This window comes from Pleurodeles waltl, chromosome 11, assembly GCF_031143425.1.
Source record: "Pleurodeles waltl isolate 20211129_DDA chromosome 11, aPleWal1.hap1.20221129, whole genome shotgun sequence".
NCBI lineage: Eukaryota > Metazoa > Chordata > Amphibia > Caudata > Salamandridae > Pleurodeles > Pleurodeles waltl.
Window position 1 is genome coordinate 919724004 of NC_090450.1, and position 20572 is coordinate 919744575.

The window sequence follows — 20572 nt, forward strand, 5'->3', positions numbered from 1 at the left end:
TGCCATTCCGAGTTTGCTGGGGCCCCCCATGCGAAGGCATTGGCCTCGGCTCCATGTGGAGCTGAGACCAATGCCACAGCACAGTTTCCACTGAGCTGCCAGTCAGCCCAGTGGCAACCTTGTAATGGGGTTGGTGGGGAGACCACCAGCTTCACGGGTGGTCTCCTCACCGCGAGTCTGGCGGTCGGCTTGTCCAACCACCTGACTCGTAATGAGGCCCAAAGTATTACCATGTTAAGCTAGGAACAGATGTTAATTCTCCATATACATAAAAACACTTATAATGTAACTCATATAATATTAAGGTTCAGAATGATTCAGAATCGTTTATATATGTCAAATAAAAGCCTTGAGAGACTGCATTAAAATAGTTTACTTCATGTAAGGATTAAAAATAAAGTCTCAAAAGAAAATTCAAAAGATCTTTTATTTCATTTTATTGTATTTCAAGTTGTAACAATACAAATATTTTTATTTAGAAGTATAAGCTCAAATAATATTCAGTGACAAATATTGTGTTTCTTCCGTTGGTGAATACTTGTGTGAAAAGCTAGAAACGGGACTGAAAACAGTTAATACTCTATGGTAGCCTTATGAAAAAAACACCAAAATACCATAAACCTCCATCTCGTTAAGTTCCACACAATTAAAACAAAGCAACAAAGGTGGATCACACACACTGTGATGTGATTCAGTGTACCATATCAAAGAGGCGGCAATAATTGCATATATGCACTGAATCGAAACAAGCCAAAAGCTGTTTTCATTTGAGTATACGTATTCGCAATTCATTTTAATTGTACAGTGCTGTTATGCACTTGGCAACAAGTATTGTTCTGGCCTTCACAGCAGCAAAAATAAATCAATTTTATGTTTAATACTTTACAGTCTTATCAAGCAACAGCTCTGACAATAGGCAAGACTAGAAAGTACATTTTGAAAACCATACCGTAACCTGGGAAGCACTTACATTATTCTATTGTGAAACTGATAAAGAATCCATACAACAAATTATGACTAACTGGAGAGGGTTGTTTAAGACCGCAATATCCCCTTCGTTGCCTTCAAGTACAGTAGTCTGCATTTTCCACTAAGTGCTAGTAATCCGTCTTGAACTCTTACGAAGCACTGGCCTGTCAGCCATGCTCTAGAATACAATGCCCCAGAAAGTAGAAATTACTGCCCTGAAGAGCTGTCACCCCACTATACTGCTTACAAGCAGTGTCTTATTAAACCCACTCTAAAATTCACATTAAACATGAAAACAAGGCAGCATGAGGCTTTATTATTAATCATTTTTATAGAAATAAATAGTATATGTATCCATCATAAATTCAGATGTCACTTTAATCTATTTTTTGAGGATTTTCTTAGGTGAAAATATAAAGGTTTCCAAAACAGATTCAAAAGACAAGTTAACAATTTATGAATTAATAAAGCAATTTCACAAGTTGAAAGGCCAAAGTGCTAATGTTTTACTTAACAGTGGCAAATAGTTTTGAGAAAAACAAAACCGAGAGTAAATTTGTCTGTTAGTAGGCTAATGGTAGGCAACACACACGTTCTTTTTGTAGAAAAGGCTGGTCTAGACCAATTACTTTACATTTCCCCTATCCTATTTATAGTTTGTTTCGCTTCTTTACTGTTTATCATGTTGTTTTGTACCATTTAGTTTGGTTTTGTGAAACCAGGTTTTCCGTTTTCCGGGAACATGTTTATATTCCCAACCCACTTACTTGCTAGAAATCTCCTAGGGACATAAGGACCACTTCAACTCATGCCTCAGTCTTAATACAGGCAGTACTCCACTAGAGGCCTGAACTCCCTTCGGGCACGTCTGTAGAAAACATTCACATTTATTTATGAAAATCAAACCTCAATCTCTGGTACAAAACATGATCTGATATGGACAACGATAAAGAAGAGAACAAAGAACAGTAACGCACAGAAGGCACAATCTACAATGAAAATGATCCCAACCTGGCTGCTTGGCTGAAATCAGCATACTTTCAGTTCGAGTGGTTAAAGCATTACCCGTGCATTCCAAAGCTTCACGCAGAACAAGTATCAGTCTTCCCGAAGATATGCCTCATTCATTTCTTCATCTGCGGCCGAAGTCTTCATTTGACCTCCCTTCTGTACAGTTTCTGTTTCCTCATTTTTCAAATATTTTCTTATTTCTTCAGTTTGAGATTCCGCAAGTTTGGTTGCTGCTTTCTGTGCTTCCTGGCGCACATCTTGCACCTGCGTTTCCACAAGGTGAATGTGGTTCCGAGTGGTTATAGATGCTTGGTCGGCACCTGAAACACAATATAATGAACAGGAGATTTAATGACCTGAGGGAGATCAAGGTGTTGAGTGAAATCCTTTAACCCAAAATGTTTATGTTTTATCAGATTTATCCAGTGCTTAATTTGTAAATAAAAACGTTCTGGTGCCCAAATCCCTCCTCTGAAACTCGCGGCCGCTGCATTTAATGTGCGTGCACGGAATACTGAGGCAGCGTAATCCTGAAGCCATTTGGGGCCTCTTCAAACCATTTAAAGACAATCTGGCACGTCCTGCTTTCTCCCATTGTGACACTTTTTCGTTTTTTCTCTTCCTCCGTCTTTCCCATATGTGTCTTTTGCTCGCAGCAACTGCTCGAGTCAGAAGAACAAGCGCCGGCCCTCAAAAATAAGTGCCGGTGCTTCGCACCGGAAACAACAAAGACAAATTAAGCACTGGATTTATCACAGTTAAATCTTCAGAGAGCTCGTGGTTTGGATTTGAGAAAACTGTAAAGTTTGAAAAAAACTAAAGATATTTTAATATTGATTCTTAGTAGTACTGATTACAGCAGTTAAAACATACACGAAAAAAGCTAATTCGCATATCTTGAAGCTTTTATTACTTAGGATCTAGCCTGGAATACCGTTACCAGGAAGATGACTTAGCATTAACTACCGGTCTGAAGCATCTCGACTAAGATACAGTCTTGCCTATCTTTGTTCGTTCAAGCTCTGGATAGGTGGTTTTGTTGCATCTTCACACCTATTACCATTTGATTGTTATAGGTGTCTAGTTCTATGTTCATGCTAGTGGTTTGCAACATATCGCTATTTTTCCTTTTCTTTTCCTTTTACCCCCCAACTTTTTAATCGAGCCTTCCTAGAGTAAATGCGTTTATTTTCTCATGTAACATTTTCTTATTCAGCACAAGTTCTACTCATTAGTTCATATACATTTTCACAAGTTTAACTTATTATTTTTATATCTCAGATAGTGTAATTGATATAATATCTTTGCATATTAAGGGACAGGATAAGCCTAACAAAATCCATATTAAGGGACAAGATAATCCTAACAAAAGACAAAGTTTTTTTAAAATCAGTAGACCAAAATAAATACTTCTGTTGTATTGCAAGAGAAACTCTACTAAGATTGAACCTGAAAAACTTGGACCTTTTGGGTGCTTTTTTTTTTTTACCTCTGGGATAGGAGTGGAATGGGAATGTGGCTTCACACTTGATAAATTTTTAATGCGGAGCATGATAACGTTATATGAATTTTAACTGGTCTGAAAATTAACAGGGTCCACATTTCCATTCTTAATATTTGTGTTATCCACCTGAAGGAAGTCCACTCTGAAGGCAGGAAGGAAAGACTTCAGAGCCAAGTGAACAACCCTTGGCTCAAGCAGGTTGATGTGGTATCTAATTTCTTTGAAATCCCATGTTCCCTGAAATTGAAGGTGATAATGTGCACATCCAAACTTGTAAGGAAGCCGCTGGTACTACTTTGTTGGAACCTCCTGTTGAAAAGTGATTCCATGGAGAAGATTTTTGAGTTGCCACCACCATTTGAGAGTGTGCTGCATTAAGAGAAAGACGATCATGTCTTCACAGCTGTTCAAAAACTGACTCAGTCTTCTAGACATTCCTGTAGGGGTGGGTGTTGGGGACCGGAAATATGCAGGATGTCAGAGCCCAGGAGAGATAACACCTGCCTCACAGTTGGATTGGTGGCTATAAACAGATTGTGACATTTCAGAATTACAGATAACAGCCTCTCCTCCTAAGAATACACTTTTGCCTTTATGGTATCCTGAGAATCCCTCCTAACTAGCGCAGAGACTACACAGGGGATGATGTTGATTTCTCATGACTTACATGCAGCCCTAACTGATTGAGAAAGGAGACAGTCATTTGAAAATGTTGACAAGCTTGTTGAGATATTGATGCCTTGATGTACGATCATCAGAATACAGACAGATGAAGAGCTTGCATCTCTTGATATATGCTGCGATGACAGCCAGGCACTGAGAATGTTCTCAGGGCTGACTTGAAGTCTGAGAGAATTGTTCTTAGTACTGGTAGTGACAGTTGCTGACCATGAACCTCAGGAACTTGCTGCATATGGAGCATAGACAATCACCTTCATGGATCTGTGTGTAAACTTGTTGTAACACTAGCATCCTGAAATGTTCTTTCTGTATCCATTTGTTGCGACTTTTAGATCAAAAATGGGTCTGAATTACATTTTTGGATCTTTCTTTTTTCTAAACAATAACAGGAATACATTTCTCTTCATTTCCTGGAAAGAGGTACAACCTGCACAGCATGCTTCTAAAGGAGAACCTCCACTTCTTTTTGAAGTTTTTTTTTATGGTGTAACATGGATGATTGTTTTTTGGAGCTACAGCTGGCTGAGTACAGGAGAATCTCGGATAGCAGCCATTCTGAACAATATTCCATACACATGCATCTTTTGTGATGGAATTCCAGTTTTCCAGGTAATTGGAAATGCTTCCCCCTGCCGGAATGGGTAACAACAAAAAAAGAGGAGTACACGTTCATTGCTTTGTCTCTGCAGGCCATTTTCCTGCTGTAGCCAATTGGTGACCGCCTCTACTATTTGATTGTCACCTCTGCAGTTGGAAAGGCCTGTGGTACTGTTAGTGGTGGTGACCTAGGCGGCCACTGTGGCTGATGTACCACATTCATGTCATCCCACAGAATCAAGTTTCCTGCTTTTCTTGTATGGTGGAATGATCGACGAGGAAAAAAGTCACATGAAATTTAGTTGCAGATAAGAGAATCGGGCAGAGAGTTTGAATGAAGGAACACAGGATCCTGATCAGGAGTCATGTACTTTTGCTGGAGCCTGAATGGCACAACGTTTGCTTATGCAGTAAAATAAATAATCCCATAGCTGGTTCTAACAGGCCAGGAACTAGTGGAAGCAGCAGACTTTAAAATACTTGCTGGTGGAATGTTAACGGACGGTTAGATAAAATTAAGCTCGGTGCAGAGCTCAAGTCGCCTCACCACCATTGCATGGATATCCTTTTACTCCAAGAGACACATCTTATGGGTAACAATTGCCCCTTTTAGAGTTTAGGTTTCCATCTGGGGTCACGGGGATGGCAATCTTGGCACACAGGCAGGTTACCCTGAAGGTGACAGACGTGGCATGAGAATTTAGGTAAATAAGTAGCAATATCTGGTATGTTGTGACGTTTTCCAATATATATTCTGTGTTTAGGCCCCTCTTTCTCTGACTGCTACTTTTTTGAACATTTTAGGTTCTCTTTTTTGTGAGTTACCTGAGACACTGTGGTTTTTGGGGGGGCATGTGGGTGGACCACTCTGGCACACCCTCCGTTGTGGGACATGGCCCCACATTGCTATCCGGGTTCTTACATAACATGATGGTGGTTGATGTCTGGAAGGCACATCATCTATCAGAGAGGGGTTATATCCTTTTCTCCACCGCCCACCGCTACTTCTCTAGTTTAGATTATTTTCTGACTCCCCAACTTGAAGGCCACAGTGTTCAGAACATATGCTTGATGGTAAGAGGTCTTTCTGATCACTCCCCCTTAGTGATGGTGGTGGAATCATCCCCCCCAACCCCCCTCCCTTCTATGCCCCGCAGGGCAGTAACAGGACGGCAACTAAATGGGTGGTACATGCATGGAGAGGAATTCAGAGAGGCATGTACACAGATGTGTCAGAGGTTCTCCAAGGAAAATATTGGTTCAGTTGACTCCCCAGAAGTCTTGTCGCGGCTCAAAAAGCCACACTTCACAGAGACACAATACGTTTTTGCAAGGGCCAGCTGACTCGACTTCGCCAAAGGGTTGACGAACTTGAAACACGAGTGCTGTCCTTGGAGAGACAATATATTGACATGATGCAGGAGGAGCTCCTCTGTGACTCCCTCCATGCACAACTCGTCCTAAAACAGGAGCTCACTCAGGAAGCTAGGGAGGCATGGTTGGCCACCAGTACTGTATATATCAATGGGGTGTTAAAACAAGTAAAACTCTGCACCGGCTCTGCACAGCCTGCCAATCCGGGTCCCTGGTGGCGTTTCTGGAAGTTACCGGCAGTACTTGCATTACTGGCAGTGCAGATATAGTGACTGAGTTTGCAGCCTATTATGGCAGCTTATTTCGGGTGTGGTGGGGCCAGGTGCTCCCCCCCCCCCCCAAAGGCCTAGAGCAGTTTGTGGCTTCTGTGCTGCTGCCACGCTTGACACCTGACGTACGAGATACCGCGGAGGTTACTTGCGGAGAGTTAAGGACAGCGCTGGGCCAGATTCAAGCAGGTAAAGCAAAGAGTCCCAATGGATTTCCAGCCGAATTTTGACGTCTGCTCTGGCCCAATACTGCCCCCATGTTGTTCAGCATGTTCAAGGAGGATCTGGACCTAAGGGAATTGTCCCGGGGCTTGAGAGCAGCAGAGATAGTTGTAATACTGAAACCTGGCCTCTTGGGCACCAAATGCAAAGAGTGTAGGCCAAAATCTCTGTTTCACAATGAAGTAAAGATTTGGGCTAAGATGCTGGGTAACCAGCTGGCTAGGTGGTTCTGCAATTAATTCCCCCCAACCAATCTGGATTTCTTCCTCTTCGAGATACCGGGCATAAAATAAGGAGGGTATTCAATGCTTTAGAGTTGAGCCGGGAGCTACCAGGCCACCAGGCACGCCTTATGGTTGACTTCCAAAAAGCATTAAAAACAGTTAGTTGGGACTATCATTTTGCCCTGCTCTACCAATATGGGTTTGGTCCCCGCTTCAATAGCTATGTCCATCTGCTGTACACCAAACTGATGGTGTGGGTGCGGGGGACTCTTTCCACCTGGTTCAACATCCTGCAGGGGACTCACCAAGGCTGTCCCATGTCTCTCTTCACTATTTTGTGCTTGCCATTGAGCGATTGGTGCCCTGGGTGCAGGTAGACGCTCTGTTCCGGGGATTTAAGTGGTCTGAGGGGGTGAGCGATGGGATATCTCTATACGCGGATGATGTTTTGTTTCGGGATAACCCGGAGGAGTCAGGGGCTCGTACCCTGCAGATACTACAGATGTTTGGGACTTGATCCAGCCTTTGCATGCAAACCAGAAATCCCACACCAAATGCAATGCTCTTGCTTTTCTCATAATGTTTGCTCCTGTTGCTAAGAAACTAGCATTTATCAATGTGCAAACTGTTAACCATGGAAAACACTGAAAGGCTTTTCAAAAAGTGCAAACGTTATTAGAGTATGATAATTTTTTACCCTTTTACTTTGCCCAATCCAATGTCTTGGCACAAAACATGACATAGTAATTGAAAACATACAAAATCAGATTTGTCTAAGAATGTCAAAGTTTATAGTAAATTAATCCTTTCATGACCTTCCCTCACATTTCTGCCCACCCCTCCATTTAGATCTATATGAAACCTGAGATCCCTGCACTGACTTTACTTGCCATACTAGCAGAAAAAATAAACCTATACATATTGGTTGAGCTTTGCCAGACATTTTCAAATACTTTTTTGCTTACTTCAAGAGTAACCTAAAAGGAAGATCCATGAAATGCTACCATAATTATCAGCAAATCAGAGACTTTATGACTCTCCCTTACCTTTGTCTCCCCATGTCGGATGTCAGAGGTCTCTGCACTAAGCTAAACTTCCAACAGTCTGACAAAGTTCATGCAGGTCAATCAACAAGGACAAAAGTATTAGCCAAAAAACAATTTTTTTTTACCACCCCTTTTTTTTTTTTTTTAAATCTGCCAACCTTGGTGCATTTACTTAAAAGTCAATACAACAAAAGAAAGCTAAACATGCTGTTTGACAAATGTCATGCACATCCCTAATGTTGCATCAAATTTATTAGCAAATCAAAGGCTTTTTTTGGCCATCTCATTTTTGGATCTGCATTATACCGGAGATTCCTGGACTGGGCTTAACTTGGTCACATCTTACCACATTTCATGCAGATGTATTAAGCAGCAACAAAGTTACAAGAAAATAAATGTGTTTTCCCCCCACCCGCCAAGTTTCCTCCTTTTGATAAATCTGCAGGAAACCGGACATACTAACAAAAAACGAAACAAGCTAAAGACCTGTCAGATGTCATGCAGCTTTGTCAAATGATGTTGCAGTTATTACTAAGCAAATACTTTTAACTGTGCCTCCCTTAATAGATCTGATTGAATATGACACTGCCAAAAGAAGGAGTTAGAAATGGGGTCTCTAGTTAGCAGTGGTTTGCACCTTGTCCAAGTAGGGACCCTCATACTAGTCCGGGTAAAGGAGTCACACAGCTAAGATAACCCCTGCTTCGCCCCGTCATAGCCTGGCATGAGCAGTCTGGACTATCTCAGAGGCAATGTGTAAAGCAGAAGTACACAAACACACACACACACAATAGCACAGTTAAAACACTACAAAAGTACTCCACACCAGTTCAGAAAAATAGCCAATATTTATCTGAGTGAAGCACGACCAAAACAACAAAAATCCAACATACACAAGCACAGATACAAATTTTCAAAAATGAAATCTTAGTATAGCGCTTAGAAACACAACAGCTCCAACTGGGGCTATCACGACGTCTTGACAGAGTCGTTCCCAACAGTCTTGACGCCACTCGTGGGGGAGTGTGGGCCGGTCACGGAGTCACACAGACCTTAGTTTCAGTACCTTGGAAAACGAGGAAACAAAGTTGTTGCATGGAGTCGGGAGGTGAAGCGTCGCTGCAGCCGGTGTGACGTTGGTTCCTTACTGCTAGGCAAGGAAGGTGAGGCACTGGTTCCTTACAGTTGCAGGGGAGGTGATGCGGCATCGGTGGTCCCATACGACAAGGAGGGGCAAAGGAAACCAGCAGGTAAAGCGTCAACTTCGCGGTGTTGAGATCACACCATGGGGCCACAGGTGCTGTGGTGGACTCGGGTGTCACTGATGTCGGTGACACAGCACTTAGAACTCACGATGTGGTGGGAGTTCGGAGGCACTGCGGCATCGTCGGTCACCGTCGTTGCACTCAACAGGGACTACGACTCCTGTGCAGACAGTAGCGCGGAGTCGGGCAGAAGCACCGGTTCCGAAGTCGCTCCAGAGTCGATGTGCTTGTTTCTTCTAGGTTACACCAGACCTCACTCCAAAGGGCCCAGGAACTGGATTTGGCACCACTTGGCAAGTCAAGACTCTCAGCAAGAGAACCCAGGTTCTGGCAGATGAACTCTTTGATGTCCCTGAGACTTCTTAACAGGAGGCAAGCTCAGTCCAAGCCCTTGGAGAACCTTTGGACACAGGATGTAGAAAGCAAAATCCAGTCCTTTCACTCCTAGGACAGAAGCAGCAAGCAGCAAAGCAACATGCAGAGTGGCAGTCCCTCCTACAGTAATCAGCTCTGTCCTCAGTCCAAAAGGATTCTAACTTTGTGTGATCAGAAGTCCAGTACTTATTCCCATTTCTGCCTTTGAAGTAGGCAAACGTCAAAGAAAAGTCTTTGTAGTGCACCAGACCCTGCCTTTCCTGTCCCCTACACACACTCCAAGGGTTTGGAGACTCTTTGTATAAGGACAGGTACAGCCCTATTCAGGTGCAAGTGTCAGATCCTCCCGCCACTCTAAATCAGGAAGACTGACCAGGATATCCAGGGCACACCTCAGCTCCCTTTGTGTGACTGTCTAGAGTGAATTCACAAACAGCCCAACTGTTGTCCTGACCCAGACATGTATTCCACAGACAGGCAGAGACACAGAATGGTTAAGCAAGAAAATGTCCACCTTCTAAAATTGGCATGTTCAAACCTACAATTTAAAAACCAACTTCACCAAAAGATGTATTTTTAAATTGTGAGTTCAGAGACCCCAAACTATATCTCTATCTGCTCCCAATGGTAAATTACACATAAAGGATATTTCAAAGCAATCCCCATGTTACCCAATGTGAGAAATAGGTCTTGGAATAGTGAAAAACAAATTTAGCAGTATTTCACTATCACAACCTGTAAAACACACTAGTACATGTCCTATTTTTAAATATACTGCACTCTGCCCATGAGGCTACCTTGGGCCTACCTTAAGTGTGACTTACAGGTAGTAAAAGGGAAGGTATAGGCCGGCAAGTTGGTGCATTTTCCAGGTCGAAATGGCACTATAAAATTGCCCATACAGACACTGCAGGGGCAGGTCTGAGGCATGTTTACAGGGCTACTCATGTGGGTGGCATATCAGTGCTGCATGCCCACTAGTAGCATTTGATTTCTAGGCCCTGAGCACCCATGGTGCACTATACTAGGGGATTACTAGTAAATTAAATAAACCAATCGTGGATAAAACAATATCCAATACAATTTAGATTTAGAGCCCTTGCACTTTAGCACTGGTCAGCAGTGGTAAAGTGTCCAGAGTCCTAAAGCTAGCAAAAACAAATGCAGCACAAAGTCAAAAAAAGGAAGTCGGAGGGAAAACGTTTGGGGATAACCATGCAAAAAGGGCCATTTCCAACAGTAAGCGAAACCTATTAATGGCTGCCACAAAGTATGCAGATGTGTCAAGCCGCACTGAAACAAGCAAATGAAAAAACATCATTTTAACTGTCAATTTACTTCTAAATGTTAACCCTTCAAAGCCCACCCAGTACCTTTTGGTAACAGTCCTCCATTAAAAATTACTGAATGGATTTACACCAAAGAAAATAAAGGTACTTCTCTGAGTAAAGGTCTAGTTTCATGCCAAGTTTGGTTTAAATCCTTCAGTAGTTTTTAATGTAGCAGAAAGGAAAGATTACTTTGGAAGTTAAAGTAATAAATGCTCATAGTTGGACCCTGATATTTCCTCTCTTTCCCCAAGTGAATCTGTATTAAAGTGGACATGCTGCACCAGTCATCGCCATAACAAAAGTGGCCTTTTCCATGGAAACTCAGACCTAACCATAACTAGCAAAGAGTTGCCCTAGGAATTAAAATGAAGGCTCCCCTAATTTAAATATAGTGAACAGGTTCTGTTGCAAAGCTTTCTACACCTTAGCTTTTTTTTTTTTTTACAGGTTACTGATTCACATGCCCCGACGAGGTTCTCCAGCAACAAATGTGCTAGTATCAACCACTCTAGTGGAATATACTGTTATCCTGTATCTGATACTTTTACAAGCCTTGATGCAAAACAAACCTATACACTTTGCCAAGTGTTGCCCCCTATTTTACCATTACAAATTGATAATACGTCAATTGTAGAGAAATGTTTAGTCTTGTCTATGTTAGCAATTCATAATTTTCTTAGAATCTAAATTATGCAAGGTTGTATTAGCATACAAAATGGGTCCTGACTTAGTGTAGCGTTGTCTTTCAAAAGCCACAGATGAAGGTCTATAATAGACAAAGCTTCAAGCTTACCTATATTTATGGGTACATTATTACAATTGTATATGCTGTCATCCATCACACATTTTTTAACTTAACCTTATTCATTAGCTCAAAGGAAAATCCTGACTTGATAGGATCTACCTTTATGTCACCTGAAAAAGTAGATGTCTGACTTATACATATTCAGATGTCGGGCATAGAGTCTTATTAAATCTGGATTGTAACCGAGGATCTCACCCTTCTCCATGTCTCTTTATAAGATGCCCTCAAGTTTGAGGCCAATAAACAGTTTTAAAAGGTCTGTTTACCACACCTACAAAGGAACAATAACAATTATTGGAAATGGCTTGAGTCTTATTATCTAAATAATCCTAGACATGATGTGTATAGATGAATATGGCAGACCTTGGGGATAGAGAATGATTCACCCAGATTTTCTAAGTGAAAGTGTCTGCTTGCAAAGAGTTTGCATTAGCTCTTCTCTTCTTTTGCACATAGGACATAGGTCCATCTGAGGCTCCCTCACAAGACAGAATGTAGTTGAACTATACCTTGAACTTGATCTTACTTATGGCAGACTTCCTGTTTTTTGGTTAAAGCACAGGGCAAGAAATGGTTTGAATCCAGCAGACTCTTCAGAATCATACAGATCCAATTTCAGATTTCATGAACCTATGATATTATCTGGTGTGTATGGGTGTGGGTGTGTGTGTGTGTGTGTGTGTGTGTTAGGTCATCATGTGGGTCTGCTATATTGATGATTAATTTCTGTATGGGAGGAGAAAGAAAGGAATTTGAGGGATTCATAGAGTCCTTGAACAATAATTCACAAAAGTTCAAATTCACCTTTGAGATCAGCAATACATAGTTAAATTACCTTGACATCAATGTCTATGCGAAGGATGAAAAATTATGAACAAAAATCCATAGGAAAGCTACCAACATCAGCCTCCATGCCAATAGTGGGCATCCACCTGCGCGTTAAAATGGAGTGTCCCCTGAGGGGAATTCCTCAGAGCAAGGAGGAACTGCTCAGAAACAGAAGAATTTGAAGTACGAGCAAGAGAAATGTACCAGTGCTTTGAAGCAAGGGGATAACCAGCAAAAGTATTGGATGATGCATTGATGAGAGTCAGAAAAAGGAAAGGAGAAGAACTACTGGTAATGAAATTGAAAAATATGACCAAGAAAGATGGGGAAGAACCTACAAGGTACATAATGGAATATAATTCATCTCATGATGAAATAAGAGAACTCCTTAAACAGAACTGGCAGATCCTAAAGATGTACAAGTCACTGAAAGTGTCAATGTCAGAACATCCCAACATTACATACAAGAAAAACCCTTCTTTAGGAGGCAGATTGACAAGCAGCTATATGCAATCAGAAGAGAAAACGGGCAGAACAACAATTGGGATTTTTTTCACTAAAAACAAGAAGGGGTTTTGGAAGTGCCAAAAGTGCAAGGCTTGTCCTTATGGTTTTAATAAGATACAATTTGAAACATAAAATGGTAGAACCAGTAAGAGCAAAGAGTGGATGACTTTTGAAACCGCATTTTTGATTTATGTGTTGGAGTGCTCCTGTGGACAAAGATATGTTAGGATCACGGTAAACAAACTGAAATTACGCATTCTTCAACACATAAGAGCAATAAAAAAAACAGAGGCAAACTCTATGGCAAAACATTTATGGGAGTCACATGATGGGGATATGAGGATCTCGCACTTTTATGGTATCCAGAATGTGAGAACGAAAACCCGCGGAGGGGATGGATAGAGAACAGGATCTGTGGAGAACAGAATCATGGATTATATTGATGGGAACAGAACAGTCAGAGTCTCGATGTAGAATTGCATGTGCACCTTTGATGTTATCACAGAACGTTTGTGGAAATAAGGGGACTCTATATGAGATGATGTCTAGAAAACAGATACATATGTGGCTTCTGTTTCTTCGAAATATGAATTGAGATTCTGATTTAAGTATACTGCATTGGTACATGGGGTAAAGTATTGTTCATATTGACATCCCTCTATCAAAGGGCATCCACTCACAAATAGGTTCAATTGGGATTCTCACATTATAGGTCTCATACAAGCAAATGGCATAGGTAAAAATAAAGAAATAAACGAGAGAGTATGCAAGAGCAACTGGATTTTGGCCTGTACGTTACCAGATAAACACAAAAAAAAAAAATTATATATATATATATATATATATATATATATCCAGAAAAATGGTGTATTTAAATCGCACACCAAGGGCTGCACATCATTCAATACCAGCTGGTAAAATACTCAAAAAAACACTTATTATCGATAAATTCATCGGCTGCTATTTATTGAAAAAAGATTAGATTGCAGGTAAATCACACCAGCAAAAGTTGGTACAAAAAGCAAAAAAAAAAGATCGACAATGTGCCCACCATTCAAAAGACACACACGCTGTCCCAACCAAATGTCTACGCGTTTCGGCCGAAGCCTTCAACAGGACATTGGCAGACATTTTACACTCAACTATTTAAACCATATAGTCCTTCTTTGATGTTCATTGCATAGCTCAAGAGAAGTGCAAATGGAGCGGCCATTTTATAACGTCACAATTTTAACTTAAAAATGAGAAACTCCTAATCCTGTGCATGTTTTGAAATAAACTATGAACTAAAAATGTGACATTATATATTTCTCTCATATTATAATACATTATCACAAATATAGTCTGGTCACCTGTGAACACTAAAAAATTAATTAATTGTAATCACAGTCTACAATTCTTGAATACAAAACAAATCCCATGTATGCTATTTTTTTCTCTCTTTCTCTTTTTCAATTTTCCTTTTTCCTTTTACTCTTGATGTCCACATATTGCCCACTTATACCTAATAATTTTAATTTTGATTTTGATTTTAGTTTTAATTTTAAAAGCCTGATATATAAATGTAATTAATTAATAATATAAATGTATGTACTGCCAATTGATCGCAATACATCCACTTCATATACAGGCTATAAATAGATGACAAATGATGACAAATAAATAGAGTAAATTCAGTCAATTCTAAAAATACAAAATAAAATACAGGTAAAAGCGATTTCAACGTGGAATAAATAAATAAATGGATATTCATCATCATAATTCATTAAATTAGTCATAGTCCTATAAATTAATATATTCTAAAAGGAATCTGAAGAGATTAATTAATAGATCCATATCATAGGTCAAATTGTTATCGATTAGGAAATTGTAAATAAACCCCACAAATTCAGCAACAGGAGAATGTATATGTGCGCCGCTATCCTCCCCAAGGACCTATGCAACAGTATAGGAATAAAATAGATGAGTATAACACCCTAAAAGTGAATAAATTATTAATAAAAAATTATTACCAAAATACACTAAGTTTCAATCCGGCAACATGCTAATAATAATAATAATAACAATAATGATGAAATCAATCAGTAAGGATCCTAACAAATCACAATATTCTAAAAAAGTCATCAATTTCATTTCATGTTTTCTATTGGACAAAATCTATGTGTGAGAAAATGTAAATAAATGTGTATATATCTGTATGGGAAAATCTAAAAACTTACAGATGTACATGAAGCTCTGCGTCCAAGTTGTGACCCCAAGGGTGTTCCTTACCTAAAAGTAAAATAGTTTTGGACTCCATTTGTCTCAGATGTGCAATTCTATTGCCTCCTCGAGGATGGGCTGCAATGGTTTTAACACCATGAAATGCTAGGGAACTACAGTTACCTTCATGTACATCCCAAAAGTGTTTAGCTAAAGGATAAGATGGATCATGATTCTTAATGGCTCTGAGATGTTGCAGGAACCTGACTTTCAGTTTACGAATGGTACTGCCCACATATTTTTTGCGACACCCACATTCAATGACATATACAACGTATTCAGTTTCGCATGTGATACGTTCAGTTATGTCACAAATTTTTCCTTCGAACGTGGTGTATGTCTGAGTATTCTGTGCATACAAACATGATTTACAATGTCCACATTTCCAAAAGCCCAAGCTTTTTTTAGCCAACCATGACATATTAGTTTTGGGACTCTGAAATAGGCTTCTGGTAAGATGGTTACCCAAAGATTGAGTTTTGCGATATGTGATACATGGATGTGGACCTATACTGTCCTTGATGGCAGAATCATGTCTCAAAACATGCCAATTTTTCTGTATGATATTATTTAAATGCGAATGTAGAGAATTAAACTCTAAGAACAGTCTAGGTGATGATACCTTATTGTGATCTTGATTATGAATATTATCAGGCTTGAAAAGCAATTTTTCTCGAGACATATTCAAGACCCTCAAGTGTGCATCTTTAAGGATCTTCTAAGGATATCCTCTCTCTAAAAATCTCTGTGTCATCGTCATGATTTCAGTCTTGAAGCAATCATCATTAGAACAGATTCTACGAGCCCGTAAAAATTGACTATATGGAATACTCCATTTCAAAGCTTTTGGATGACCACTATTGCCATGCAAGATTGAATTACAGGTTGTTGGTTTACGAAAAATGGTTGTCTGTAAGACATCTTTTTCAATAGAGATCTGGACATCAAGAAATTCTATAGTTTGTGCACTATATTTCAAGTCTAAGTGAATGTTCAGCTCATTGTTGTTCAAGATATCAACATATTGTTTGAGAGAAATCTCGTCACCATCCCAGATAAGAAAGAGATCATCAATATATCTGACCCATAGTATCACTTGTTCCATGTATTTACCATTAGAGTCAGACCAAGCTATCTCCTTTTCCCACCAGCCCATGTAAAGGTTGGCGTACGTGGGAGCAAATGAAGCTCCCATTGCAGTCCCTTGTTTCTGCAAGTAATGTTGATTGTCAAATAGAAAGGCGTTGTGGGTGAGGCAAAATCTTTCAATTTTACGAGTGCCTAAGAAGTGACAACATGCTTGAATGCCAAATTCATGCTTGATGGAAGTGTATAATGCAGTCACATCCATGGTTACCAATAGATAGTTGGGTTGCCATGGAACATTGTGAATCTTAGCAAGAAAGTCATTGGTGTCTCGAAGATAAGACGGCAATTCGGTGACAAAAGGACATAAGAAAAGGTCCAAGAAACGGGAGGTATTTTCTAATAGGGATGAGTTCATACTCACTATAGGTCGACCAGGAGGATGTTTTGTATTTTTATGAATCTTTGGTAGAAAGTAAATACAAGGGGTTCTAGGAAACAAAACTTTGAGATAAAGATATTCATTTTGGTCAATTAGCCCTTTAGTGTGCCAGCTATCAAGCATCTCCCAGTAGATGGTTTGATATTCATTAGTGGGATTAGTAGTTAGTTTTTGATAATGTTGTTTATTGGAAAGTTGATGATTAGCCTCCTTCATATAGCTATTAATATCCATAATAACAATATTCCCTCCTTTATCGGAGGGTTTGATGATAATTGTGTTATTGGATTTAAGCTCATTTAGATCTTTCCAATCTGAGGCTGAGAAATTCACTCTTTGGTTTTTTTTCATTTTAACCCTTTTCCAATCATTCCGAAACCGATCAACGTCATCAACTACCAATTCATAGAACAAATCAATCATATTACCAGTCGGTAATTGGGGATTAAATCTGCTGGAGGGCTTAAGCCTACTGGCAACGGTCTTATTAGTAACAAATCCCATATCAGTCAAAGTGTTATTGTCTTCACCTATATCATTGCTAACATCATCCAAACAACCCAACCTACCAATTTCTACTAAATCAGGTGCTTCATTGACATGAAAACCAGATAAAGTGTCTACATTAATGTTGGAACAAGATGTAGTGGCCTGTGTTGTCTTGGAAAAATATTTCAACAGCCGCAACTTACGTGTATATTTATACAATTCTATTCTGGTGTCAACATAATCCCAATGATTATCAGGACAAAAACTTAATCCTAAATTTAGAATTCGCTCCTGATTAGAGGTGAGCTGTACTTTAGAGATATTTACAATGATATTGGAATTGTCAGATCGAAAGGTCCTCTCTAGTCTTGATATTTGTGATTTCTGCCTCTTCCCCCTCCGCGTCTTGAACCTCCTCGACTTCGTCCTCGACTTCTGTTTGATTGTGGCGTGATTGATCGTAGTAGTCTCATTTCCCCGTGAAAATCCAGTTTATTAGCAGAAGCTTCGTCAGCTGATGAGCTCAAATCCGAGCTGTCTTCTGCTGTATTAGTTGTTATATTAGGACTGTCCATCATCATAACTTTGTCTTGTGCTCTAAGTGTATTATATTTACGAGCAAATGTATAAATTCTACCTATTTCATAATCTTTCTTGTCTCTATTGAATTTAGAGGCCTTGCGGAGCTTGATTTCATCCTCTTTTTTAGTTATATGTTCTTCCATCTTCATTAACAATTGTTGTATTTCTGAGGAGGTACCCATTTTTTCTAGTTCTTTAGTAAGAAGTTCAATTTTATGGGTTTGTTCTTCCATACGACGTTTTGATTGAATAATCAAAGTGTCCATCAATTTAACTGAGCATTCAGATGTATGCGCTCTCCATTGTTCTAGAAGATCAGGATCTATATCACCCAGGGTAGGCAATATTAGAATTCTGAGACCTCGTGGCACACGACCATTTTGTATATATTTGGTCAATGAGGTCATTTCCATCCATTTTTTTAATTCTAAGATTCTTGCCTTTTCTAGTTCAGAAATAATGGTGGTTGCTGTGCGTGTAGATAAGTCCGAAGGCATTGAGGTTCCAGAAACATTATCAAATAGAGTAGTGGCAGCTTGTTCCCACAGGGCTTTCCGATTCGCCATGATGCATTAAACAATAAAAAAACTGATAAAATGAGTCCAAAAAATTGTACCAGGTTACCAGTGTGAAAATATGTGAAAAAACCGTTGTCTATTCAGAATCAGTCCCAATACAGAGTTCCAGATAGAAAAACGAAGAAGAAAGAAAAAATCAAACGCTTCATTCAAAAATTAGAATCCAAAACAAAAATAAATAGTTCAACCAAACTCAAATGCCGGACCGTTACTATACGGACAGCGTGTGTGAAAAATTCAAAGAAACACAAAGCACGCCGATGTACGTTGGTGGTTCGTATTTCGCAGCGCTGGTTACACAGATAAAATCTGTGCAATATGACACAGTTCAAATGAATGATTCGGATGTACGACTATACTAGTCTATCCGAGTCGAGCGTCGTAATACATCCAATGAATGAATCTCGGCTACCCCCGGCACCAATATATATATATATATTTTTCTAAACCTCTTTTGAATTATAAGAAATGTAGACCTGTATTTTTTTAATTTGCATTCTTTGCCCGGTGCCCCAATATGCTGGAGCAAGCACTGATGGAGTTTGAGGAGAGTGAAATCAGGCATTCTTGGGCCTACGTTCTTTACCCTACGTTCTTTACCTTAATAATTATAAGTACTGTATGACATTCACACTATAGTGGCTTATGATGAGTAATATGAATAGGATTGACATTTAATCAGACTATGTTTATAGCGTGGGCACTTTAAAACTTTTAAGTTGCACATTTGCATAGCAGCGTAAATTGGTCACGCTTGCTTTTGCATGGTACCAGTACTTTAAACGTTCCTGTGAAGACAATGATTGAGATTGAGATTTACCCAGGAATGGTCTAAAGCACTAGCACTTTAAAATGTGAGCTTTTGCACAGGAGTTTAAATCTGCTCTCCTTGCACAATTAGGTGATATGCCACAGTAAGAGAGCATAAAACTGAGGGACCAGGAAGGAGAAATTCTGCAAGTTAGAGTTTATCTCTCTCATGATATTAATTCAGTGATTGTATGGCACTGGTGCTTTAGTCACTTTTTTAAAGCACGTCTTAAAGTAATTTGATGGAGATTTGTATTTGATTTACAGTCAGATGAGTGCTGCTGGGTTTCCAGCAGTGGGAGATTAAGACTTGATCTCTTGCTAGGATAAGCTTTAAAAATTGATGTTGTGAAATGCCTTTAATAAAGATTAGTCTAAATGGCCAAAAAGCACAGGGAAGTTTTGGATGGATAACAGGAACATACTCTCTCTCATTAGTGAAAACTGGTACTTTACCAGAATAGAAAATAAACATTACAGGGAGTGCAGAATTATTAGGCAAGTTGTATTTTTGAGGATTAATTTTATTATTGAACAACAACCATGTTCTCAATGAACCCAAAAAACTCATTAATATCAAAGCTGAATATTTTTGGAAGTAGTTTTTAGTTTGTTTTTAGTTTTAGCTATGTTAGGGGGATATCTGTGTGTGCAGGTGACTATTACTGTGCATAATTATTAGGCAACTCAACAAAAAAAAATATATACCCATTTCAATTATTTATTATTACCAGTGAAACCAATATAACATCTCAACATTCACAAATATACATTTCTGACATTCAAAAACAAAACAAAAAAAAATCAGTGACCAATATAGCCACCTTTCTTTGCAAGGACACTCAAAAGCCTGCCATCCATGGATTCTGTCAGTGTTTTGATCTGTTCACCATCAACATTGCGTGCAGCAGCAACCACAGCCTCCCAGACACTGTTCAGAGAGGTGTACTGTTTTCCCTCCTTGTAAATCTCACATTTGATGATGGACCACAGGTTCTCATTGGGGTTCAGATCAGGTGAACAAGGAGGCCATGTCATTAGATTTCCTTCTTTTATACCCTTTCTTGCCAGCCACGCTGTGGAGTACTTGGACGCGTGTGATGGAGCATTGTCCTGCATGAAAATCATGTTTTTCTTGAAGGATGCAGACTTCTTCCTGTACCACTGCTTGAAGAAGGTGTCTTCCAGGAACTGGCAGTAGGACTGGGAGTTGAGCTTGACTCCATCCTCAACCCGAAAAGGCCCCACAAGCTCATCTTTGATGATACCAGCCCAAACCAGTACTCCACCTCCACCTTGCTGGCGTCTGAGTCGG

At 39.6% G+C, this 20572-nt stretch overlaps 1 protein-coding gene across 2 annotated transcripts in view; it reads right to left on the reverse strand.

Moving 5' to 3' along the window:
- Positions 1–408: 408 nt before the first annotated feature.
- Positions 409–20572, reverse strand: part of DIABLO (diablo IAP-binding mitochondrial protein) — a 98503-nt gene continuing 78339 nt past the window's right edge. For both annotated transcript variants that reach the window (XM_069214932.1, XM_069214933.1), the window contains one exon: positions 409–2300. In XM_069214932.1, the coding sequence (XP_069071033.1) occupies positions 2068–2300 (233 nt within the window). In that variant the 3' untranslated portion in view covers positions 409–2067. The remainder of the gene's footprint in view (positions 2301–20572) is intronic.